General features: G+C 42.8%; 7 protein-coding genes across 7 annotated transcripts; 1 reads left to right on the top strand and 6 right to left on the bottom strand.

The window, feature by feature from the left end:
• Positions 1-664: 664 nt before the first annotated feature.
• Positions 665-2,566, bottom strand: EAE97_001622 (uncharacterized protein; the record flags this gene model as incomplete). The annotated part of the gene is made up of 1 exon (XM_038872133.1): positions 665-2,566. The coding sequence occupies one exon, from the start codon at positions 2,564-2,566 to the stop codon at positions 665-667; it is 1,902 nt and encodes a 633-aa protein (XP_038736691.1).
• A 624-nt stretch (positions 2,567-3,190) lies between these two features.
• On the bottom strand, positions 3,191-9,035 carry EAE97_001621 (uncharacterized protein). Its single transcript, XM_038872132.1, has 7 exons — positions 8,353-9,035; positions 8,247-8,296; positions 7,455-8,182; positions 7,119-7,403; positions 6,208-7,068; positions 5,475-6,159; positions 3,191-5,423 (listed from the first exon to the last, which is right to left on the bottom strand). Exons 2-7 carry the CDS (start codon positions 8,292-8,294, stop codon positions 5,298-5,300), a joined length of 2,733 nt encoding a protein of 910 aa, XP_038736690.1. The 5' UTR covers positions 8,295-8,296; positions 8,353-9,035; the 3' UTR covers positions 3,191-5,297.
• Positions 9,036-10,622: 1,587 nt separating this feature from the next.
• EAE97_001620 (uncharacterized protein) lies at positions 10,623-13,502 on the bottom strand. The gene is made up of 4 exons (XM_038872131.1): positions 13,202-13,502; positions 12,171-13,134; positions 11,646-12,119; positions 10,623-11,591 (listed from the first exon to the last, which is right to left on the bottom strand). The coding sequence occupies exons 1-4, from the start codon at positions 13,385-13,387 to the stop codon at positions 11,347-11,349; spliced, it is 1,869 nt and encodes a 622-aa protein (XP_038736689.1). The 5' UTR covers positions 13,388-13,502; the 3' UTR covers positions 10,623-11,346.
• Positions 13,503-14,006: 504 nt separating this feature from the next.
• Positions 14,007-15,920, bottom strand: EAE97_001619 (uncharacterized protein; the record flags this gene model as incomplete). The annotated part of the gene is made up of 5 exons (XM_038872130.1): positions 14,007-15,051; positions 15,098-15,279; positions 15,329-15,475; positions 15,528-15,859; positions 15,917-15,920. 5 exons carry the CDS (start codon positions 15,918-15,920, stop codon positions 14,007-14,009), a joined length of 1,710 nt encoding a protein of 569 aa, XP_038736688.1.
• Positions 15,921-17,439: 1,519 nt separating this feature from the next.
• EAE97_001618 (uncharacterized protein) lies at positions 17,440-18,444 on the top strand (the record flags this gene model as incomplete). The annotated part of the gene is made up of 2 exons (XM_038872129.1): positions 17,440-18,215; positions 18,333-18,444. The coding sequence occupies 2 exons, from the start codon at positions 17,440-17,442 to the stop codon at positions 18,442-18,444; spliced, it is 888 nt and encodes a 295-aa protein (XP_038736687.1).
• Positions 18,445-19,110: 666 nt separating this feature from the next.
• Positions 19,111-20,606, bottom strand: EAE97_001617 (uncharacterized protein; the record flags this gene model as incomplete). Its single annotated transcript, XM_038872128.1, has 5 exons — positions 19,111-19,724; positions 19,779-20,093; positions 20,152-20,218; positions 20,275-20,407; positions 20,494-20,606. 5 exons carry the CDS (start codon positions 20,604-20,606, stop codon positions 19,111-19,113), a joined length of 1,242 nt encoding a protein of 413 aa, XP_038736686.1.
• A 1,833-nt stretch (positions 20,607-22,439) lies between these two features.
• On the bottom strand, positions 22,440-23,688 carry EAE97_001616 (uncharacterized protein; the record flags this gene model as incomplete). The annotated part of the gene is made up of 4 exons (XM_038872127.1): positions 22,440-22,855; positions 22,915-23,148; positions 23,210-23,451; positions 23,585-23,688. The coding sequence occupies 4 exons, from the start codon at positions 23,686-23,688 to the stop codon at positions 22,440-22,442; spliced, it is 996 nt and encodes a 331-aa protein (XP_038736685.1).
• Between the last annotated feature and the right edge of the window lie 1,615 nt (positions 23,689-25,303).

The following is a 25,303-nucleotide window of genomic DNA, read 5'->3' as shown; positions in this document are numbered from 1 at the left end:
TTTTGCCTTTTGCCACAGATTCAATCTGGACCCTCCAACACTTCCTTCATATGGATACTCACATTGCAAGAGCAGTACATTTCGCATACCAATATACCAATTCAACTCCCTTATGGCTGTGCACAGAGTAGCAATTTCAACACGTCATGCCTCTACAATTCACTCAAATCTTGCAGTATCCAGCTTAGAAGAAATGGATATCAAGTTATCTGCACCAAGCAATCCATTATTGATCGAACCTAATCTAACCTAACATAGGTAACTAACCCTAGGTAGCCCCAAATCATCCCAATCCCATGTTTATAAGAAGAAGAAAGAGGATACATCATCGTTATCTATCACTAAGTTGGAACAAAACAGAACACAAGAGAACACAATAGAACACAAGAAAAATATTGACAAATACTATCTAATTCTCTTAACCCCAGCCCGAGAAATATGAAATTAAACCGAAAAGAAAATATAGGAGGAATGTGATGTAACGCCGCATTATCCATCATCCGTAACCATGATTCATAACTTCATACTTCGTGAGCCTGCGGGGCAGGAAATAACCAAATTCATATCCTTCACAATCCTACATGTCAACAAAAAGAAAAATAGAAAGGAAGGAAGGAAGAAAGGAAGAGATAAGTTCCATTCCCTCAAATCCCATCATCACTCATTACTCATCCTCTCCCTCAGCATCCATATCATCCTCCATCCCATCCTCTACCTTAATTCCCACATATCTCCCCCTCACTCTCCTCTCACTCCTATCCAGCCCCCCCACCAGTCTCTTCCTCGCCCACCCATTGCCACCCTTCCCCACACAAAGAATCCATTCCCCCCTCCCCCCCTTCTCAATAATTCTCTGCTCTACCGCCCACTCCACAAAAAGCGCATCATCCTGCTGTCTTACGACTCCTCCCTCCCCTCCGCCACCCTCCAAATGTTTCCCTAAATGTTCCATCCTCTCATCCCAGCACCCTCTCCCCTCAAACCACAATCCCAAGCCTTCTTTCCGCTCCGCACAGCCCCTCACCGGACATCCCAACCTCTCCGGCGCCTCGCGTCGACTCCTCTCACAACTCCTCTGCAAAACCCTCACCCGCTCCTCCCACTCCCCATTACGCTTCCCCTTCCTCTTCACCTCAAACGGCGCATGCATACGTCTCAAATGCTGCGTAAACAAATCCTTCCGATTAAACTCCGCGCCTTTAACTTCCCCATAAGCACGCGCATTCGTATTCCCCTCCCCGCCCTTCCGCATCGCCGCACCCGAATGCGAATGCGAACCCAGTGGAACCTTCCCGCAAGACCCGAGCGTGCACACCCACGCTTGCAGATTGAGGTGCTGAGAGGAAACATGACGTTTCCATTCATTTTTTGAAGCAAACGTGCTATCGCAGCCCGCGAAATTGAACACGCAGATGAATGCCCGCGTGTGCGCGGATGCGATGTGTCGTTGGAGAGTCGGTGTGTCTTTAAAGCCGGTGGAGACACATTGTGTGCAGGAGAGACTTCCGGAAGAGGGTTTGGAAGAGGATTTCGATGTACTTGTGGAGGATTTGGATATGCGGTTGCGTTTGGGGGTGGGGGGTGAGTAGGATTTAGTTGTGCTGGTGCGTTTGCGTGGATTGCGGGTCGAGGGACGAGGAGTATATTCTGTGTCTGATGGTTCGTCTTCTTCTTCGATGTCTCCATCTTGGGGTAGTAATTCGGAAACAATCTCTGTTTCCATGTCTATTTCCCCATGATTGTTAACATCAACATCATCGCCTTCTGCATCAATATCAGCATTAGAAATCGTAGATGTATTGTCATTATTCGAAGCTTGAATAGAAATTGCTTGAGGAGATGCAGCATCTCGAATCGAAGCTCCCAATCCCTCATCTCTATAATGTGATATATGAGAAGCCAATTTGTGACTCCCAGACTCTGATGATTGGATTGCATAATCGACATATGTTTCATCGGTCTCGAATTTGATTTCTTGAGGATCGGCAAATGCCTGAACATCACTGAGATTGACACATGGATATCCAGTCGGCTGTCCGGATAGAATTTGCGGTGACGTCCATACATCAGAGAAGTTTTGCGAAGTAGTATGAGAGGTGTTGGGTAGGCTGTAATCATCTTGGCCCTGAGAAGAATAGTATCTATCGTGATACCAATCTGTTTCGGTAGCTGGACTTCGAGCACTACTGCAGTTGGAAGAGAGTTCTTGGGAAGGAGAAGGAGATATCATTCTTGTTCGGGAAGCTTGAGGATAGACGCTAACAGGCTCGAATGCTCTATGAGGCGGTCTGGGAAAGCTATCAAAGTGAGACATGGCTGGAACAGTAGTAAAGAGAGCTCGTCCTGGCTCTGTGATGAATCTTTGTAAAGGTTGCTGTGGCAAATCTTGACGGTAATCAAAATCCGGAGAGCCCATTTGAGATTGACGAAGAAGTGGATCGATATTCTGGATCCAAGAACTTTCAATATCCATCAAATCCTCATGACGGAAAGATTGAGGTTTTGATCTATTCTCCTGGAAGAAAGGTGGTTCCATCGTCGAGTAAGGTAAATTATCGTAAGACATGATGTCCAAACGATATAAGTTGAAGTAATCGAATAGCCACTATAGATGCGTCTTCGGCTTTGCTTTTTCTTTTGACCCCCACGATTCTAGACTGGAGAGATGGGGCGGAGCTAAACTTCTAGAAGAGAAAGAGATACAAAGCAATAAGCTTGGAAGGAATAGAGCTGATATTTGTTTGCTTTCTTATTGATCCTACTGTAGAAATGAGTTTCTTGTGGAGCCCAAATAAACTCATGAATTAAAACGACAGGACAGGAGAGACAACAAACAGAACAAACAGAACTCACAAACCTAACTCGAGTATCTCCACTTGCTGCGACTTCCAACAAATCTTCTTGCAAATAATAAACAAACAATAAATCTTTTTTTCTCTGTATACACGACCTTTTGTTTTATTTATGCACTACAAATTCATGAATTTCAGAATGTCAGAATGTCAGATCATGGAAATCCACTGGTCGATAGTCGGATAGGGAGATATTGAGACTTGGAGAAAGTCTGAGGCAAAGTAGCGAGAACGATAGGCGCAGTTGTGATGTATGTAATAGATATGATGTATTCAGATGATACAAGAAAGCAAAGAGCTCAGAAACGGCACGACAAATCTCTAATGTATGTGTGGACCAAGCCCCAACATATCCTCCACAAAAAGTTTATATGTGTACCATTTGGGACCGACATATTTCATTTGCAATTTATCACAGAGCCGCATTGTGAGAGAAGAAGGGTAGGCCCCACAGGAGGCCCGGTGAAGGATCTCCTCACATAATTCGAACGTTTCTGCATGTCGACTTTGGCGTGCATACCCCTGAGCCCATAAAAGTATTGGAGATCGATGACTCTCCCTGTGCTGCGCCTCTCATCATTCCTCATGTTCCTTGATGGCTTGAAGCAGCTCTGACAGGGCACCGCATAACACCTCAAACATTTCCCCATGTCGAAATTCTTAATCATGATGCGAGTGGAGACCCGACCGAGCTAGTCAATCGTGCAGATGGAGCTCTCCATACATTTCTCTTCGTCGCTCTTTCGTTTCCTTTTTCTACCATCCTAACATGCGTTCCACATCAGGACCAATGAGGAAAAGAGCTAATCCTTGTACATGGTGTAAGGCGGACAAGGCGACCGCTAGGCAGACCTCGACGTCAATTCCTCAAAATCCGAGAATTTGTATTATTGTTTTATCCGCCATTTGAACAGAATCCACAAGCCGTTCCGTCGATTGAGAAAGTTCTCTCGGCACAAAATAAATTTCTCATTCGATACGATCGGGTTTACTGGGGAAACTTTGTTTTCTTCCGCTCCCTTCGCTTAGAACGAAGTACGGTACAGATAGCACTTTGCTTCGCCTTTGACTCTCAGAATTTGCGGTTGCACAATATTCGCACTCGTTTCTGCTTCAAAGCATGCATTGTACAGCCAAGAACATCCAATTCCTTTCTTTTCCTTTTACTTTTCCTTTCCATTTCCCCTTTTCTAATTTCTTTTCCATTCATTCATTCATTCATTCTACTTCTAAGGGTGTCAGCACTCTAGCCCCCACCCACACCATCCAATGCTCCAACATCCCGATCGCCGATATTAAAAACAGCCCCCAAATGATAACAGAGACCATTTCAAATACATACATATCTGACTGAATCTGTATCGCGGTCGCAATTAAATGCATCTCGATCTAATTGGTGTAATGAAGCGTTTAACATGCATTTTCGTTCGTGAATTCGCTAGGTCGGTTAGATCAATCGGGTTTGGTTTGGTTCTTGCCCATTTCACCCCGTTCACCCCATTCCACATTTACCGCATCAATTCAACCCAAATCTACATTAAAATGCTACACATACTCGGCTACCCACATTGAAGATCGAGTACGACGAAGAAGTAGTATTTACAAAGATTCCACAACTTCCCATGCCACCGAGTAGTGTCTGCTCACATATGAATGTAATCTTCAAGATCTCCGAATGCATGTAATACCAAACCCAACAGTGCCCTGTGAGCAAACTCCAACGCCCATGAAGAATATCTCCTAAAGAATTAAGAATACCCCCTCTTTCCACATACAGACAATGGATACACATACACATATGTAGCCTCACTTTTTGACTCCGCTTGCTTCGCCCTTCACCTACCTACATGTCCAAACACCTCTTCCACTCTAAAACTCGGTGAACCAAAGGGGTCTAGCTTCACATGTATTCACGTCGTAGAAAAGGTGCGCCACGTGGAGGGAGAGTTGCATATGATGTGGCTTTGCCCTTGACCCTAGGTAGTTTTTTACAACTGTGGTATTTCAGTTATCCTATGAGCACTATTTGCCATACACCACCTAGAATCAATTCGGTGTGATGAGCGAGATAACTCCTTCATGGGCCGGATTGGAAAGCGGTTATAACTGCGGCTGAAAACATCGTATTCCAACCATTGGAGTTGTTATTCAACACGGTCACCCAATACCTCCCACCATCATAGGTGTACCATGTCCAAAAAAATCAATTTACGAGTACTGTGCCCCTCGCTAACCTTTAAATTCCATGGAAAAGGTTTTCTTTCTATCGTAAGGTTAAATTTGCAAACGCCAAAGGAAAATATCCCTGGATATCTTCCTTCCCAGTATTTTTAGAATTCCTACCCAATTACATCGCAGACCCAATAGTTTTACACGATTATCCCTTCTCAAATGAAAGTGGTCGATAGACCAGTTAAGAAACTTCAAACAATATCCATGAACATGTCAGACTTTTTGTCCTTCGCAATTACCAATCGAATCGCTCTTGCACTCGTTGCAAAAATCATGACTGCAGGAAGTACACTTGGGACTAAGAGCAAGAGTACGTCCTAGATCATCTGCACAATGACACTATAAATACGTTAGCAACTGCATATGGCACAGTAAAATGAGAGCGCGTACACAGTAAACAATCTCCCCAATCTTTGCATGCTTTGCTGGCCTGTCATTTTCATCGTCGTTGCGTTCTCTCTTCTTGGATATCCTAGGCTCTTGACCCACCAAAGCAAATGAGGACCCTTTATTACCGACAAATTCGGGCGAGCTTCTACCAAAGTCATCTGTAGAATCAGTCGAAAATTCATGACGGTCATCTTTAGGTGAAGATCCACCTAAAGGATTTGGACTGGTGACGTCGCCCTTGGGTTTGTCACTATCAACTGGAATCCAATCCTGGATACTTTGTTTTTGAAGTTCGCGGCGTCCCATGAAATGATCATCTATGTGGTCAAACCTTTCTGTCCAGGCATCAAGACCCTTTTTCTTAAGGTCAATAAGCGCCTTGCAGAAGCCACACCAAAAACGAGCCTGACAATTACGGCCAATACGACAAGCATCGACCTTAATCTTAACATCATCTTGGTCAATGATAGCATGCTCTTTCTTTAGATGTTCTTGAAATGTTTGACGACGATAAGAGACTTTCGCACATGCTCCACCTTCGGGCTTCTCATTGTCGCAACGCCAGGTCTCTAGGTGGAAATGTTGCGAGTTCTCGTGTCGTTTCCAGTCATTTTTACTTCCAAAGGTTTTGTTGCAAGCCAAGAAAGTACAGCCGTAAGGCCTCTCGTGCCGTTTCATGTGTTTCCTATTTATCATCAGTGACAATGATGCAAGACGTAGATTTCGAGCTTACTTCAACTCGCAAGGTCTTCCTTTAAACTTTTTACAAACCTCACAAGTAACTTGGTTTTCACTCTTGTTGCTAGCAATAGATCCTGGGTTTTGTATCCGAGGTGTATGATTTGGATCCTTTTGAACAATGTAACCTAACTTTTGAAGGGTTTTGTAAACCTCAACGGCTTTTTCCTGGTCCAGGGAATCATCTGTTGTAGAAGAAGTAGACTTATTAAACCCATTTAGTAAGCATGCAGGTTTATCTGTTGTGGATCCCCAGGAATCAGCGGGGGGAGATTTTCCATTAGGCAAAACTTTCCGTCCCATCGGCAATGCACCAACGTTGGATGGATGATTTGCCTCTGCTAATGCGGTTCTAATTGCTTCGGTAATAGTTGCATCGGTGGCTGAGACGCTACTATGTCGATTTGTCTTACCTGCAGGTGGTAATGGATTTCTCCTCACCGATGGACGGCTTACATGATCAAGATTACGATCCAATGTACTCTTTGTACCCACTAGGGTTGAGATATCACTTTCCAAAAAGATTTTGTTAACAACCTCTGATGGATTCCGAAATAATTCCGATGGTTGGATTGTATCTCTAGTATGTGGATCCGCGGGAGGATTGTTCGGTCCAGGTAAAGCAGTGCCACTGGGATTCACATCCGCGACAAGAGGTTTCTCCATTGGAATTTCCGTTGGGGTGACTAAATCCTGGATCAAGTTTGGATAGACGGGCTTCCAATCGGATTTGATATCCTGGGCTTTTGGTGAACATTCGTTGACTTCCCTATTGTGCGAGATATTGTGGGTAGACGCTTCTGCAGAAAGATGGGCATCTTGAGGCAAACCTGAGGGTTCTTCCAGAAATTCAGCCCTAAAAGATATTAGTGCTACCAAATGTTATTGAAGTCCTCTCAGACCTACTGTCGTATGATCTTCTCAAAATTCTCTTCCAACCCAACGACGTTCGAATGGACTCGTTTCAAGTGACTACGGAAGTTGTCGAGTCGTGGCCATGATTTATCCTTGGACTTACACCCGGGTACAACACACCGGTATCTTTTGATTGACTCCGCCTTCGAGGTCGTAGCTAAGCGGTGTTTGCTCTTTGTATGTCGATCTAGATCATTGGTTGTGCTAAATCCCTCAGTTCTTTCACAACCTGGAAATTTACACACAAAAGGCTTATTATGTCGTAAATCATGCTTCCTATGAAAAATTAGTAGTGATTCTTCATGGCAGATCATTATGGGAACGGACTTTAGCTCAGATTTTGTTTTTACGGATTTGTGACAGGTCAGACAGAACAGACCTGGCGAGTTGATAGAAGCCGGAAGATGTGTTGGCCATGTTTCGGGTGTCCTATTCTCGCGAGATTGCAATGCTTCATTCAACCCCTGAAAAGGTTGATAGTCTGCGACATGACCTGCTAAACTTTGACAGTCTTGATCGCGATCATTAATGTCAGAGCTGAAGATTGAAGCATTTCCATGGCTCCTTCTGGTTTCATATCCGGAATCTGATTGTGGTGGGCCACCGAAATGAAAGGATCCATTTTCCAAGGAATCTTGTTGACGATACGGCCCTCCAAAAGCAACGGGTGCACGATTATTTGAACGAACCTTGATATTTGTTCTTTCCTCTGGGATGGGATCTGAAATTGTCTTGGGGTACCAAGGTCCATCATTATCGGCATACCATTGGAGCAATGGAGCCTGGCCTGTCGCACGATCCATTGGCAATTGTTGCATCCTAGAAATTGGTCCATATGGGGAATTTAAATCAGGAAATCCATGAGGGGAAGGAAACAATGTTGGTTCCCAAGCAACCGAAGAAGAAGGGGAAGGACTTGGAAGGGTCCTCGAATTACTCAGATCAATCTCAATAGGTTGAGGTGGAAAATCTAATGAGGGCGGACCCATCTCTCCTCGTGTAGAACCATATCCGGAATCTGAAGTATTATGCATGGAAGGAGGTGAGGGGTAATACTACGAGTTTCCATCAGAACATAGCTCATGGAAGAAGTTGAAAGGGGGGAAGAATTGATCATACATGGCGTGGATAACTCCCATTGCGGGGATAGCTTGGATGCATCGACATTGCTATTAGCCGTCAGTCAATACTCTGACACGCATCTACTCAACCCGATATAACAAACCGACGAAAAATATGGGAAAAGGTGTAGGAGATATAACCAATATATCAAAGTCTTGGAAGTATGCAAAATGTTATTTGATGTGAGAAGAGCCGCAAGCAATGAGAGAGAGAAGTCGAAGACCTTCGCATACGCGGGGCAAATGACCCGTACGCCTAATCATAAACCATGCATGGTTCAAATGACAACTCGGAGTACTGTATTGTATGTAGACGAGGAAAGGAAAATGGTTCGCGGAATCAAATTCCCAAAGAGAGTAATGAGGCAAAATACAAAAGTTTGATTATATATGTATATGTATGCGACACGAATGGAAAAGCAAGCGATCGAAATGCTTACGAGGTGCGCGTGCTAGATGTGATGTGATGTGATGTGATATGGTGAGGGAGAGTTGAGGAGTGAGTGAGTGAGTGAGAGAGTGAGAGAGTGAGAGTGTGTGTGTGTGTGAGTGGTTTTCGGTGAGAGAATCGGGCATTAAAACAAATGGATTCCGGGCGCGGGCAGTGGAAGGGGAGTAGAAAGAGTTGCGACACGACACGACACGACACGACCACCAATGAATGAGTGAAGTCTTGTTTAATAAATAAGAAGAATAAGAAACAAATGATTTTAAGAAATGAAAAAAAGAGAAGTGTGAATCCTGTGCTAAATGAAAGTGAGAGTGAGGCTTGCATTGGATTGCGTGGTGGTGACTCGTGAGTCGTGAGGAAGTGAGGCGAGCAAGCGAAGAAGGAAAAAGAATCTGGGGGGATAATCCAATACTAGGCAACAGTAGTAGCTGGGCAGGGCATCATGTATGCGTACCAGTAAGTGCTACTAATAAATTAATAAATTACTCAGCTACTCGTTTGATCTGTACTATTATCTTCATCCTGTTCATCCTGTGCATCCTGTCACTCTCAAACCTTTGACGCCCGATTGATATAAACATGAAGAAGATCATTTGTGTGGTGCTTGCTGCTGTGCACACGATATTTGGATCCACCGAAGAGAAAAAAAAAAGTAATATCACGTGACAATCACATGAGCATCTTTGAATGGGAAATAAAGCTCTCGAGGATACGAGACTTATTCGTAGATAGGTAAGTCTGGCTGTACAGAATAGGAGAAAAAGATTGTCTATTTCGTACACACAAACTTTTTCTCGATTTTCCTACTTTCCACCTACCTACCTAGGTAGTAGTATCTCGCTCTCTATAAGCTTAATTCATGCTATGCACCTTACGCAAGAAGGGATCAATCTTCACTCCTCTCATATCTCACGCATGCGAACCTGTCTATATCTTAACACATTCCACCACATCTCACAGCCCTCCAAAAACCCACGCCCACACTCACACATGCATCTTTCCAGAACTTCTGCACCCCGCCTCCTCACATACCTACCTACATTTATACATACACAAACCCATCTAAACTAACTAATAAACGAATGCGATATGGTAACACTCCAAAACCGGTTTACTCACTTCACACACCCACCCCCCTTCCCCGCCCAAATCCCAAAGCAGTTCACCAATCCACGCGATCACGTTTTCGTACACGTCTGACAAAACAGCATAGCACAGCACCGGACAGGTAGAACCGAGACCCCTCGGTTAATCATTCAGAGCGGATGGCGATCGTGTAGCTAGCTCGTAGCTGACCATGGAAATGTATTCTCTGTATACACATCCATTCTAGTCCTCTTGACGATGACATAAAAGCGAGTAATTGAATTGATGCTTCGTGAGGCATGGCATTACCTTTATGAGAGTATGGTATTAAAGAATGAAAAGGGGGATTTCCGTGTAGGAGTGGAAGTGTGGGTATACATACAGATTGTGAGACCTACCTAAATAGATAGATGTGAAAATAGATGTGAAAATGAAAATGAAAATGAAAATGAGAAATAGATATTGAGATGTCCATCCAACAAAACCTCCATCGAATCCCACATCACCCATTCAATCTACAATCCACATATCCTCCAACATCCAACTTCCAATACTATTCAAACAAAAACCCCTCCCTGCCACCCAACCAATATATACACACATAAATACCTAGCACACAACACTCAACCAAAGCTTCTATATCTATGCTTCAAGCGACTGAAGCCCAGTCGACGGATAGATACATTAACTACTATCTATCTCCTCATATACAGCAAAACATAGCATACATCTCACAATCCCACATCCCCCTCCCTCCCCTCCCCTCCCCTCAAAACCTAAACCACACAACACCACAATATCTCTAACATTCCCAATTCTTTCACTCTCCCATCTCTCTCCCATCTCTTTCCCACCTTTTTTCTATCTCTCTCACACCTTTTTCCTACTTCTCTCCTACCTTTCTTCTATCTCTCTTACCTTTCTTCTACCTCTCTCTCATGTCTTTTCTACTTCTCTCCCAAATCTTTCCCACCACTCTCCCTCACACATAAACTCCATCTCATTCCACCCACACCTTCTCAAATACCAATTCTTCAATACCTATCCTATCCATAAAACATAGAAATAAGAAAAAACAATACCCACACATATCCTTTCACCCCACGAGACGACTAATCCTGAGTACCTAGATATTTGCAGTAAATTACATCACCATAAAACCAAATATATGAACACTCATACTTACCCACACGCATTCACTCACTAATTTCAACCACGAATACCCCCATTCACAATCATACATCTCATAACTCATCCCCTCATATTACATTACAAACTCCCTCCCCCATCTCACCCAGACCTCCAAATTTCATGAGTGAGTGGACCAAACCTTTCACCACGAGTTGAGAAATAATAATTTTACATTGAATTGTGCTTTCGTTCTGCCTTTCTTTTTACTCAAGATCAAATCATGGAGTCGACACATCCATTCAACCTCAACATTCTCCGTGTTCCTTTGCTGATTATGTTCCAACCACTTTGCCCAGCAATTCACTCATGATATCAGAATCATCACTTTGCCATTCCACTCAACTCATCAGAACCTCTCAATGCTTGAAAATTAACGCATACCAGCTCCTCCAAGTCCACTCATACCCGCTAATCTACTCGCCAATTCTGGATATTTCTCCTGGACTTCCAATTGTGTTCTCGTAGCTTCAGCATAACTCAAAGCATTGACAATTTCTCCTTCTGTTCTGGATAATTCTGCTGCTCGCTCAAAGTACTTAAGTGCTTCAGTCACCTTGCCTTGTTGAAGAAGAAGTTGTGCCATGGTTGCAACAGCGATATCACACTCAGGGTCGACTATTCAGAATTATATTAGTATAGGAAACAAATGGCTACCGAATAATTACGTACTGATAAGAGCCTTTTCACAAAGCTTCTCAGCCTCACTGAAATCTTGCTTCCATTGGAAAAGAGCAAGAGCTTTGTTGATGAGTGGAAGAACACTCATGCCTAATGGCTTAGTTTGCTTCTCCAACTCGACGGCCTTTTCGAATTGTGAAATAGCTTCATCATACTTCTGTTGATCCAACAAAAGCTCTCCGTAGTAGTTGTATGCATCAGGTACATCTTCGAATGCCTTAATTGTGCGTCTGAATGTTCCCATAGATGATGCGGTTGAGCCCATCTTATATTGTGTAACACCAAGTTGAATGTGCGAGAAGATAAAGTCCCGGTCAAGATCAATAGACTTTTGATAGTCCTTTGCGGCTTGTGAGAGTTCCCCAAGGATAAAGTTGAGTTGGGCACGGTGGTAGTAAATATCAGGGTCATCGTCATGTTGTTCCATAGCTTTGTCGAAATCTGCAGCGGCGGCGTCCTTGTCACCTGATTTTTGATTAGTAGCTAATCATAAATTAATGGACTATAAATACTAACCAAGTTCCAAATGCATGCTTGCACGCTTGATGTAACTTTGTGTGTAGTCGGGCGACAATTCGATACTCTTGCTCAAATCACTTAAAGCATCAATTTGTACACCACGAAGATATCTGAACGTTCCACGCATGTTGTAAGCAAAAGCTTCATGTTCATCGAGATCGCCCAAATCCAAGGCCTTTTCAAATGCAGCTGAAGCATCTTCATATCCTTCATTAGTCTTCTTTGCCATAGCTCGAAGTCCGAGTTGTAATTGACCCTTTCCAGTTTCCTCTGATACCTCAACGCTATCTTCTAATCCTGCAGGCGCGGGTTTCGATCGGAAACTTTGGAGGTAGTTGGTGACGAATGTTGGGCTTGGAAGCTTCTTATCCTTGGCCTCAAGAATGACCTTTGCCTTCGACTCGGCTACTTTTTTGAGCAGTCTCTCAACAGATTGTGCGCTTTGCTCGTTACGGAAACCATCGATAATACAGCTGGCTGTGAAGTCGAGTAAAGCCTCACTGTATTTCTCGGTATGTTCATAAGCATTTGCTCTACGGTTCAAGGCCTTTACATATCCACTATCGAGATTGATCGCAGCAGTAGTATCCTCAATAACCTTCTCGAATTCGCCGAGAGCGTTGTAGCATGCAGCACGGTTCGAATAGAAGATAGGATCTGGCTTGCAAAGGATGGCTTTCCCATAAAGATCGATGGCTCGAGGATAGTCTTTGGCTCCGTATGCGGTGTTACCAGCTGCCTTCAACTTGGCGGCATAATCTTTACGTTGTTGATCCGATAGACTTCCCACAGTGTTTTCGTCAACCTCAGGAAGTTCATCGATAGTCTCGACTGGTGTTTTGGGTTTGGTATCAGGTGGCGTGGTTCCCTTTTCTAAATCGGCTTCCTTCTTTTCTTCCTTCTTCCTTCGCCTCTTTTCCTTTGACTTCTTTGGCACGCTTTGGGTAGATGTGGAGTCCTTCTAATGTATGTATTAACATCTGCAATGATGATGTATCTACCAAAACCAGTGGTAAGATACAACTTACTGAGTCTAATAAATAGTATGCAACTCCGGCGCCTGAAACTACTACCGCCACTCCAGCAATTGTATATACAACTGCCTTGTTCTCAGAAGCCCATGTGGTTATGCGATCCCAGACTGATGATTGTGGTGTTGATACCGCAAAATTTGGCATGGGTTTGCCCGGAGGCATTGTACTTGGTACAGACATTTAAAAGCAATAAAATGGGCAATTAAAGAAGATGCAGTAGGGTAATGGGGAGGATTATGAGTGGTATAGCTGATAGGTGGTGGTTACAATCTTGATGTTCAAATTGAAGGTGGATTCAACAACCAGCTCAAAAAATCTTGGTGATACCAGTTTATTCATCAAGTAAAGCTACGGCATTGGCCATCCTTAGCGCATGGCGGCTAAAGCGGCGCTCTTTCGTCATTGTGGACTCGCACCACTCGTCGCTTGGAAAATCCATATAATCCCCGCCGCCTTTGGCGAGGGGTAGATTTACTATGGTACTATGGGCATATCGTAGATGTACGCATAACTCAGTTCATTTTACATGACCAAAATATAAATTTGCATCATTTATAGACATTGGCACCTAGCAACTTTTAGACCTCTATATTTATATTTTGCGCGTTGACTGGCATCTGTTATTAGTTTCCAGAACGTATGACGGAAGGGAATTGTTCATTTTACGAAATTTTTGCAAGATATTGTAGTAAGTCTACCGAAAATAAGTGATGTGTTTCTAGATGTCATGTTCCAGAGTACAACACACCCTTCTTAGGATCCAGCTATCTCTTTCCAACCAGAGAAGCAAACCTACAAATCAATCATACATTTTCAAATCCGGAAACCTCTTCAGTCGTTCAGCGTTGCTAAGTCCCACTTTCCACACAGACCTATCCTTCTCGTCTTGAACAGCCGTATATCTTAACCTCAAATGACTAAGAACATCACATATCTGTTCGCCCTCCGCAACATTCCCATGACCTCCCAAAGAATTCATCACCGGCCGCAGTATACTCGCTGTAGAAAAGATACTCTCATCTTTAACCACCACTTTATTTGCCACAAACGCCGTTGTTATAAAACAGATCGCTTGTACAGAAACGAGACCAATCAAAAGTCCCAAGAGAAGTGCATGTTGAGTAATTTTGAGCTGAGTTCCTATAACCGGCCGATCTCCAATAGCATATATTGAAGGATTGTTGGAATTCGCAGCAGCAGCTATGGCACCAATAGCAAAATACGATATTTGATATCCAAAATCCACTGCCGATCCATTTCGCGGATAGCCACAAGTAGACTCAGAAACATATATTCGATACTGAGTATCATTTAGTTCGGGGTTAGCCGCATAGCCTTGTAAAGCGATTGCAGCTGATGACATGTGACGGAGTGATAGAGAAACTTCTTGATTTGCATTTTGGGCGTTGATAACAGGGCCAACCGTAATGTTGCATTTATAATACCAAGGTTCGTTCGCCGAAGCCTCGAGTGCTTCAACAATGCTACAACCTTCGCCGCATGTTGTAAATGGATTTGTGAAGAATGTTGTTTGATCTGGTCCAGCAGCGATTGGTACTTTAACCTTGAAACCCTCCGAGTTTCCTTTCTTACTTATGTTCAAATTTGTAAAATTGCCATTTCCTCCTTCCAACACAGGATAACTCTCACAGCTCGATGTAGACTCGATCGTACGATCCGAATATGCAGAAGTTAAGCCATCAGAAGAAGTATCCATGAATACAAAGACCCAACTTCGTTTATTAACCCCAAACAAATCAGCTGTCAACCCAGATTTATAGATTGTTGCTGGCTCAGGAATTGTTTGCGTAGTAGACCACAAATTTAAAGCCATCATACCAAAACTAACAATTAATATTGCTTATGAATTAATCTCATGAAATAACTCACCTGTTTGCTGTATATTGTTGTGCGCCCAAGTTGTTAATTGAAGCTCTACCATTTGGAAGCTTTACGGGAAAGAATTGTGTCATGTTAGGATAAGAAACGTTCCCACGAGACATATGAGCCAATTTCTCAGCAGTATCAACTGAATATGTAAGCCCAACAGATGCAATGGCCACTTGAGCACCCTATCCCTGTTAGTCTGTGTATAAAGCATGGTTGGTACGATAAACTTACGATATTAAGAAGAACCCAAAGTAAACACGACATGATCATAGTGCCCAAATCCCAATCCCAAGTGAAATGTCTAATCTTGTACCAAACTTTGCGTCCAAGGAGGCTAGAGACAGTGGTAAGGCTGTCAGCGTGTAGAATTGTATCGATCTTGTGGTCTACTCAACAGGGAGCATTGAATAAGTGCTGTCATGAAACTCACGTCTCTTAGACTCCTTTCCTTTCTACTTAAAATCCACCATCTTAGATCAATCGCCATGGCCTCAAATCCAAAAGTAAGACTCATTCCAATCATTAGAACCAGGTAGAGCGAGACGGCGTTGAAAAATTGCTTCTCTCCTTCAGTCATATCTTGGTCCTTTGAAACGACTCGAATTGTTACATAAAGAAGAGATATCAGGACAAATGTGATAAGCCATCGGATAAAGCCTCTTCGAAAGAGTCTCCAGAATTGCTTCGATGATTCGAATCTCAACTTCAAGGTTGCGAGAGAATTATCGGTTATAACAGAAGGAGAATCGGTAGAAGAAGAATCTAAACACAAAGATCAGGTCCTACCTAAAATACATAGGAGAATGTGATGTTACTTACCCATTGCTTTTGCTTCACACCCGGAGCTGGCCAATGCTTAGCAGGTTGTGTTCTCCCAAGGCGCAGTGTAAATATTCTAGTTGATTGAACTATACCAAGTAACTCTAGGTATCTCAGTTTATTTGGCAATTTGAGGGGTAGATAAAATGGCTGGGGTCGAAACTTGGAGAGGTGTGTGGAGATTTTCAGGAACCACGATCCATAAGGCAAGCTGGGAGGTATTTGGACAGCAGTCTATATCTGATTTGGAGAAAATTCTGCTACCATCATGCTATGTAATGAATTCATTATAAATGAGCTGCAACCGTCGATTACCATCTTAACGAATGCATTAAAACGCTGACTAATGACGAACACATTCCAAGGATTCAGGAATGCGGAGCTGAAGCAAAGAGCTTTTCTAGAAGCAATAGATGAGATACCATATAGTACTCAACATAGAAGCAATCTATTGCCAACGCAATACGACAGAGCACATTCCAACACTTGAAGAGAAAGAGACCTATTACGTCACTGACAGCCCCGAAAATCGTCTGACCTCTCACCAAATGAAATACATCATTTTCCGATAGGTATTCATCATGTTGTCTATTTTCAACCCCTGAGCCTCCTATAATTTCGATAGAGATACTTCTCAAGGTGTATTTCGTATAAAAAGTTGTGAAAACACTTGTATTTCGAACCCACACATCGACACATTATCAACGAGAAATTAAACAAAGCCCTAAATCGTCCAAATACTCGATTCCAAGACGCTAGTAACCATGAATCATACCAACAAGCGTCTCTATCCAAAACGATGACTGCTGAATTCGACCTAAAGACTGCGTTTTTGTTCTTATCGTCTACAGCCTAACAAAATCATCAAAGTACTGGTACACTTTAAGAAATTAAAACCACAACCGAAGAACTCCCACGATATCGTGTATCACGTGACTCACACATTATCATATCCACCAACCCCCCAAATCGCAGTTTCCTATTCCTATTCCAATTCTTCGAGAAACCCGCAGTGATTCATTTCCAAAGAGGAACTTCAATCAAATAGCACACAGCACAGTATGTCAACTTTCTTTACACATCACTACGTGATTCAGAATTACATTTTGTCGAATGCGCGGAAGATTTCATCCTGTGTCTGAGATTATTGTTTCCGGCTCGACGAGTTGTATAGCTGCCACCCCGGCTAGGGAGTCTAGGGAAAATGTCGAGTATTGGATAGGAAAGCTATTCAAGTTTTTCATGATGCGATTATACATCAAGTAAATGTATGGTGGATATATATACATGTGAAGAAGTCTCCTCTACAAATCTCTGCTTTGCGAAGCGGATCATGAGTCAGAGTCAAACGCTTTATATATATAAGATTACCACGATGCCTAATATCTGTAATCTTCTTATCTCATATTTTTTTATTTCAAACTTACAAATTGCAAAGCACAAGATTGAAAGAATCTAACAAACAACCCCTTAGATCCTTCTTCCACCCTCCACCCTCCACCTTCCACCACCAACCAGCCAGCATGTCTCCCTCCCCAGACCCCAACCCAAGCCCAACTTTTCAACTCTTCACCTCCCTCCGCTACGATCCCCTCCTCCTCCAATCCCCACAAAACATCGAATCCTGGCCACTCCCCACACCCACCCCCTCCCCCTTCTACATGCTCCCCTACCACCGCGACCGCCTCCTCCAAGCCGCAACCCACTTCTCCTTCCGCCCTGCCATCCTCGCCATCTCCGGAAATTCCGGATTCGAGAACCTCCTCTCCGTCCTCTCCTCCTCCATTGACATACAATCTCCAACCCCGCTTCGCGTGCGCATCGTCCTCGATCACAAAGGAACCCTAAGCATCGAAAGCAACCCCGTCCCCCCAGTCCCGCTATCCAATCTCTTCCCCACCCGTCTCCCACCTCCATCCTCTATCTCTCCTTCCCCCACTCCCTACATCTCCCCCCTCACAGGCGGGGCTCTCACTCTCGGCCCTACCACCACCCTCCCCAGCGACCCTACCACCTCTTCCCCATGGATCATCATTCCCGACCCCTCCCCCACAATCCCCACCCCCTACACTAGCTTCAAAACCACCTCGCGGTCCCAATACGACACCGCGCGCTCGCGCGCCCACATCCCCACCTTCACATCACCCCAAGAAGTCCTCCTCATTTCTTCTAAAGCGGATGAGATAATGGAAGGTTCCCTCACAACTCCTTTCTTCTACCGAGATGGAAAATGGGTTACGCCGTCTGAGAAGAGCGGAGGTCAAATTGGAACGACTAGACGATGGGCATTGGAGAAAGGGTTCGTTTTCTTTTCTTCTTCTCTCCTCTCCAACACTCTCTCCATATACCCTCCCCCACAGAAAACATCCTCATCTCTAAGGATAATCACCCCATGAAAATCTAACACCCACAATAGAATTTGCGAAGAAAGCACCATCACCCTGGACTCCCTAACCGAAGGAGAAGAATGTTGGATCAGCAATGGAGTACGAGGTTTTACATGGGGGAAGATCCAGCTTTCGCCTTAGACCCCCATCCATCCATAGACCGCCACACAACACATCATAATAGATAGATACCACACTCTGTATACATCAATTTAGAGAAAAAAAATATAGAACTCCCAATCCAACATATATCCAAGATGCATGCGTCATTATAACGAAAATCAGGTACCTAGTCTTGATAGGAATGCCCAAGCTCTACGAAAAAGCGATACAATCAATATACTAGACTTGCTAGGATTATCTAAAGTGTAACCTTGAATGTGAGGAAAGTAATATTGGAAATGTATCAAACATCGAATTTAATCTACTCATTCTCTTCCACCCTAAATACTATAATCGATTTAACATCTCACAGCATAACCAGATACAGGAGACACAGAACAGAAAGAAAATCGCCAAGAGAGTGACACGATGCAACAAAAAGAATGATAATACCCGCTATAGCTATGGGACCTTCTCCGTAATTTATTAGACCAGACCCTTTCATTTTTCCAGTAGTTAGGTTAAGTCTTTAGAGACAGAGAAAGAGATAAAATTTGCTGCGCCAAGAAATTGTTTCATGCTTGCTTTCGGGAATCTTGCATCGTACGCTCAAAATCAAACCCAATCAATCTTTTCTTCTTTATTCAAGTTTGAAGTTAAACCCCTCACTCCCCCAAAAATCACCCTTTATGAGAACCACATCTTCTACGATCGCATAGCATCCAAACCACCTTGTAAATCTTGTTCAAGATCATTTGGTCCTTGTCCATAAGCTTCTTGTGGTCTTGGATCCTCAGCACGCCAGCTTGCTTGCTCTTGTGGTATTGGTACTTGAGGACCATTGCTTTGACCTTGTTGACCAGGTTGAACACGGACATGTTGTCTAAATCTGTGAACTTCTTCCAAGATCAACTTTCTAATCTCGCCTACATCTTCCACAACCTCAAAATCGAAGTTAAATGTTGTTGGGCATCCAGGCTCATCAGAGGCATCATGCCAAATTTGAAGGTATGGGTGTTCGAGAGCAGTTTCGACATCGATACGGGAAGATGGGTCAAATGCTAACATATGATCAAGGAGGTCAAGAGCATCGGGGTTGGCGTTGGGGAATAAAGTTGTGAAGGGTCGCTTCGCCATATATGGGAGGTTTCGTACGTATTCCTGTGCTCGTGGCGATCCAATTCTTGATAGAGTTTCTTCATTTGGTGTACCAAGAATATGTAAAATTTGGTTGAGTTGATCGACATAATCTCTACCTTTAAAGAAAGGACGGCCGCCTAGTAATTCTGCGAGAATACATCCTACTGACCATACATCGACTAATTTACGTTAGCGCCTGATCTTCTTTTCCAACCAATGGATGCGTAACTTACTAGCTTTTGTATAGCTCTGGAAGCTCAACATAATTTCAGGGGCACGATACCATCTTGTAGCAACGTATTCGGTCATGTATCCAGCATTCTCTTCAGGGTCGACAGAGAAACCTCTAGCAAGACCAAAATCACAAATCTTCAACTCGCAGTCGGCATTGACCAGCAAATTACCGGGCTTCAAATCGCGATGAAGAACATTGGCAGAATGAATATATTTAAGACCACAAAGGATTTGGTAGATGAAAGATTGGAAATGTGCATCAGTGAGGGGTTGACCGGATCGTACGATAGCAGCGAGATCACACTCCATGAGCTCTGCGAAAAAGATATTAGCATGGCACAACGAGTTGCAGAATCTGAGACCCCATCTTACCTTCATAGAGATATGTTTCATTGAAATTATCTGGTCGAGGAATATCCATATCGTAGAGGCAAGTAATCTATGCCATGTTAGAACTACCCCACCACTATCATCGCGAGGATAGGAGTCGCATACGTTACGATGACCTCTGAAATGTTGTAACAACTTTATCTCACGTAGCGCACGCTTTGCCAAAATCTTCTTGCTGAAGACATTTGTAACTTTCTTAATTGCGACACCTTCTTGTGTTTGAGAATTCGTAGCAGCACTGGCATAAAGAAGAATGTTAGTTAAAGGTTCTTGATACGGACATGCGCATATGCAGGTAGGGACGGAAAGAAAGTAACATCGTACCAAACAATACCATAAGCTCCTTGACCAAGCTCCTTGGTGACTGTGTATCTCTCGTCGACGATAAAGTCTTGATTGAAGACCTTGAAGACCTTTCTTCCTTGAAGGTCTGCCATGGTTTCTAATTTGGATCTGTAGACGCGTAACTGTTTTTGATGGTATTGATGAGATATGTCCAAATTGGTTGAGGCGGGAGAAATAAGACGCTTTGCTTTTTGAAAACGAATGTGTAACAATCAATTATAAGTCAGAGAATGAATATAAGTAGGAGGATTGAGAAAGTGTTTGTTTTGCTTCGTTCGTATGATATGATCTCCCTAACCGCCGACAAGGAAGTGAGGTTGGCTTTTGGATTTCTCAAGTTTATGATGGGTCTTGCGGGAAGAGGCACAGCACGGAAAATTTGGGGTCCAAGGTGGGGAGAAGAGAGGATGGATGGCAGTGGGTGGCAGTGGATGGCAGTGGACGGGGGGATTTTTATTACCTTTCCAACAAGGAAGGAAGGAATGGATGGGTGGATGGATGAATGATTAAATGATCGAATGAATGCCGATAATGTTATAAGATGATAACAATGAGAGGACCAATTGAATTAATTTATATACCATTTCTAATTCATATGTACTGGCTGGTATACTAATAAAATTGAATGGAAAGGGATCAAAAGGTAGTAATACTAGGTAAGCAATGAGTTTCTCTCCCCTTGGGATAAGATTAAACTAATACTCTTCTCATCTCTCATCTCTCATCTACTCATCTACTCATCTCCTCATCTACTCATCTACTCACAAGTTGAAAGACAAGAAGTTCTTTCTGTCCTTTCTTATTGCCCTTCTGATCCTTCTGACCCTTCTTGCAAAAAGTTGTCTTTGTTTCTTCACCTCCCTACTCCTCCGTCTATTCCCTCCAAAGGGTTCAGTCAAAGGGTCAATCAATAATGGATCTTTTCCTCCCAACAACAGACAAAGAGGGGGGAAACGCCAAACTAGCTGACTATCAATTAGCTATCAAAACGGGAGGTGGGGGGAAGCTTAGGTAATAATTAAGCCTTGATCTCGTTTATCCAACCAATGATATTACTTTATTTGATCAGTTACAGAGAATGGATAAGGCTGAATGTTTCATATCTTTTCCTTTAACTATTCTTTTTCGTATTATTTTATTACCCATTTACCATTTACCTACTAGGTAATAAGCTTATTCCCATCCCTTTTGCTTGCTCATCTACTCTATCTATCCGAATCCCACTCACTTCCAACTCCAACACAACCATCTCTCATCCCCAATCGCCATTCAACATGAATCCAGTCAAAATATAGGAGATTGCACGATATTCGAATATATTTTAATATTATATATAATACACACAACATATAATATACGACCCTCTTCTTTTTCCTCTATCATCCAAGACTTTATTGAATATGAATAAAGATAATAAGCCACAATATATACATCTTCCACCCTCTCTTTGACCCGGTCATTTGGTTGGTCTTCTCTCTCCTACAGCGCTTCAAGGAAACCAGTATCTGAGCGCATACCAGCCGAGCGGGAAAAGTCTCTTTTGGGTTACAAAATTTGACGCCTGATTGAACCAATTTCATGACCAATTTCGTTTCATCTACCCTGAGATCATCTGTTGTTCATACCATTGGCTTTTTGGCTTTTTTTCTCTTTGCATATACGACCAGTACCGAGAAGAATATACCCCACTTCACTGGACTATGTCTCACATGCGCCGATCGCGTTGAGAGTGCATCTTACTAGGTAGAGGTAGGTAAATATTCCTTCATTCTAACTTCTAAATTCATTCTAATATTATAAGTTGCGTTGGAAGTCCTCCGCTCATGCTTTAAGCATAATACACATGCGTTTCTATCGTAATATCACGAGAACATGTGATAAAACCTCACAATGATCATTATTCTCCAAAGTGTTTTTCCGTACCCTTAACATACCTCCACCATGGCGTCAGTCATCATCCAATCATTGACCAATCTACCCTCTCTCTCTGCCATATCCAATTTGTCGAGCTTGTTTCGCATTGCTTTCTTGAAGTCTACGATTTTCTCGAATTTCTTTCTTGCTTTGTAGTCGTTGACTGTCTTGAGAATTTTCTCCTCTTCATCTGTATACCCAAGCGGCATAGTAGAGGAAGTAATTGTGGAAGAGTTAGACCAAGTGGTCAGACTAGTGGAAGAAGAATGAGTAGAGGGAGCTGAGATTGTACTGGCCGTTTCGAAAGTCGAATTCCAGTTTCGTAAGTCGTCGCCGAAAGGCCTAAGAAAGTCATCCAACGGATATCCTTGCCCGACCACAGACTTGGGGTTGAGGATGGTAAGGTCAGGGACACTACCATATCTCCCTGAAAATTTTGGTCAGTACACACTCACATTATTTGGACCCTATCGGGGTTATACGTACAATCATTCTTGAGATACCAGTCCGCTTGCAAGGTGCTCTGATCCTCCTGCGCTCGTATGAAATCTTCTTTCTCCTTCAAGATCTTGTTCTGCTTTATGAGTTGCTTCTTGTGACCAACTTGTAATTTCAATCTGTTGACACCTTCTTGGTCAAGAAGTTCGAACACAGGACCTCGACCTTGCAGTTGGTCTCGAAGACAACCACAAATCTCTTTAATTCTTTCATTCTCCCAATCTATAGTCATAACATTAGCACATGTAATTTGCATCACAAAGCTCATTTTGCAAATACTCACTAACAGCAGCTACCCATCTCCCACCACCTTTCATTATTTCTTTCTTCTCCATTTCTTTACACCACCAAGCGAACCAATGGTATTGTTGTTCCTCTGTCAGATTCTCCAATCTGCAGTTCTTACGGCACATATCCTGGTAAGTATCCGGTGACATGCTGAGGATAATTTCGGTAATAATGATATATGGTACCGGAGGGGTGATGCGGTGACGGAGAAGAAGAACGAGGAGGGTGATATCGCGTCTGAGAGTGGTTATTGTTAATCTGGGTCTACAAGCTCAAGCTTAACCATACAAATATCCATCATCTCCAACCCTCTAAAAACAGGAAGATCTAAGGGAACATGAGAAAAAAAAAGAAAAGAATAAGCTCTTACTTATCGGCTTTGACAGAAGTCTTGCTGTTCATAACCTTACCCTCGGGCTTTGTACATACAACCCATGACTTGGGCGCCATCCTTGCGTTGATATTTTTACCCATACTTGTTAAAGTTCTCCCGCTCTGTACCGTATGTAGGATGCGAAGAGCAAGTAAACTTTACCTCCAGCAAATATATCAGCACGGCCTTTGCGAGTTGTGAGTCGCCTAGCAGGTAAGAGATGAACACAGAAAAGCCAGCTGTGAGTCGTCTAGTAAGGTATGCCACTCAGTGCATAGACGGATAATAAATAAAGAAAGACGTGTGTATATTCCCACGACGCAACAATAGTATTCGAAAAATAGTAGTGACTCGGCTTTGATAAGTATGTATGCATGTATGTATAATATAATAATCAAAGTTCCATCCACATTCCCCTTGTACCAGCTGTTCAGATCGTTATTCAAATCGTTATTGAAATCCCATTCACAGTCAAGTCGGGCGCAAAACCAATAACAAATAAGAAGTGGAAAACAAGTACTAATTATAAATATCAAATATCAAATATCAAACCCTTAAGAATCAAACGGGTAAATCGAGAGTTAATGTGTAAAAGTATTAAAATATCTCGTGATTTGTATGTATGTAGGAATACTGTACTGTACTGTAATACGGTAATACTGTTAGTGCGAGTGCGTACTTGATGATTCAGAATTGTGTATGGAGTATGTATGATAGTTTGGTAGGTATGGTACGGTACGGTACGGCATGGCAAAGTAAGGTATGGTAGTTTGGGGTGAGTAATATTTTGGAGGGGGGGGTGTGTGTGAATCGAAAATGCGGGTTGGGAATGGGAATTTATGAATGAATGTATGAATCAGTGTATGTTTGAATCATTTAGGGAGAAGAGGAGATACGTTCACAGATTTGGGTGCAGTATCATGTGTTATGTTAGTATGGGTGTGTGAGTGTGTGAGTCTGAGTGAGTGTATGAGTGAGTGTATGTATTCGCGAAAAGGAAATAGATGTATGAATCGATGTATGAATCGATATATGAATGAATATCAGGGTGGATAAATATATGGACGGAAATGTGGATATGGTTATGAGTAGATTTTATGAATGGATGGATGGATGTAAGTGTGTATATATTGTGAATGATATCTGCAAGCTAGGCAGGTGGATAGATGGGTTGTGATTCAGATTCCTTCATCTGGGTTCGGGTTTGTTTTGTTTGGGTTTATTGTGTGATATGGTATGGTATTTTATATTATTATACTGTACTGTTTCTTTGAGGTGGGAGTTGGGGTAGGAGGTAGAGTGATAGTGAGAGGATGGGTATGAGGAAGGATAAAGACAAGAAAATGAAAAGATACCGGGAGAGTATTGCTAGAGAAGAGAAGAGAAAAGTAGACAAGATCGGGGTTACGATTATAATGGTGATTATGGCTAGATGTGATCATGACTACGAGGAAAAACATGTCGATTACTATTGCTATGCTATTACTATTTATAAGACGATAATGATGATAGTGATTATACCCACAAGGAAAGGGACATCTATGAGCATGACTACAACTATAACTGTAATTCCAACCATGCTCATGAACATATGGAAAGATATGACTACCTACCTAATATCAAGATGATTACCATCATCACCATGGAGAAAGACATAACACATACATACACAACCTAGCTATATCCCCTAAGAACCGTATCCGAGATACTTACCTA

The sequence above is a fragment of the Botrytis byssoidea genome (genome assembly GCF_014898295.1).
Source record: "Botrytis byssoidea strain MUCL 94 chromosome Unknown BBYS_003, whole genome shotgun sequence".
Taxonomy (NCBI): domain Eukaryota; kingdom Fungi; phylum Ascomycota; class Leotiomycetes; order Helotiales; family Sclerotiniaceae; genus Botrytis; species Botrytis byssoidea.
This window is presented reverse-complemented; position numbering and strand designations above follow the sequence as displayed.

Bases quoted from the DNA above. Each gene is read 5' to 3' on its own strand.
- EAE97_001620 (XM_038872131.1), bottom strand. From the start codon at position 13,387: ATGTCTGTACCAAGTACAATGCCTCCGGGCAAACCCATGCCAAATTTT. The intron at 13,135-13,201 runs GTAAGTTGTATC...TACATACATTAG, and splicing joins CATACTATTTATTAGACTCA to AAGGACTCCACATCTACCCA. The intron at 11,592-11,645 runs GTACGTAATTAT...AATTCTGAATAG, and splicing joins TTGTGAAAAGGCTCTTATCA to TCGACCCTGAGTGTGATATC.
- EAE97_001621 (XM_038872132.1), bottom strand. From the start codon at position 8,294: ATGTCGATGCATCCAAGCTATCCCCGCAATGGGAGTTATCCACGCCAT. The intron at 7,404-7,454 runs GTCCGTTCCCAT...AATTTTTCATAG, and splicing joins AAAACAAAATCTGAGCTAAA to GAAGCATGATTTACGACATA. The intron at 6,160-6,207 runs GTAAGCTCGAAA...GATGATAAATAG, and splicing joins GGAAGACCTTGCGAGTTGAA to GAAACACATGAAACGGCACG.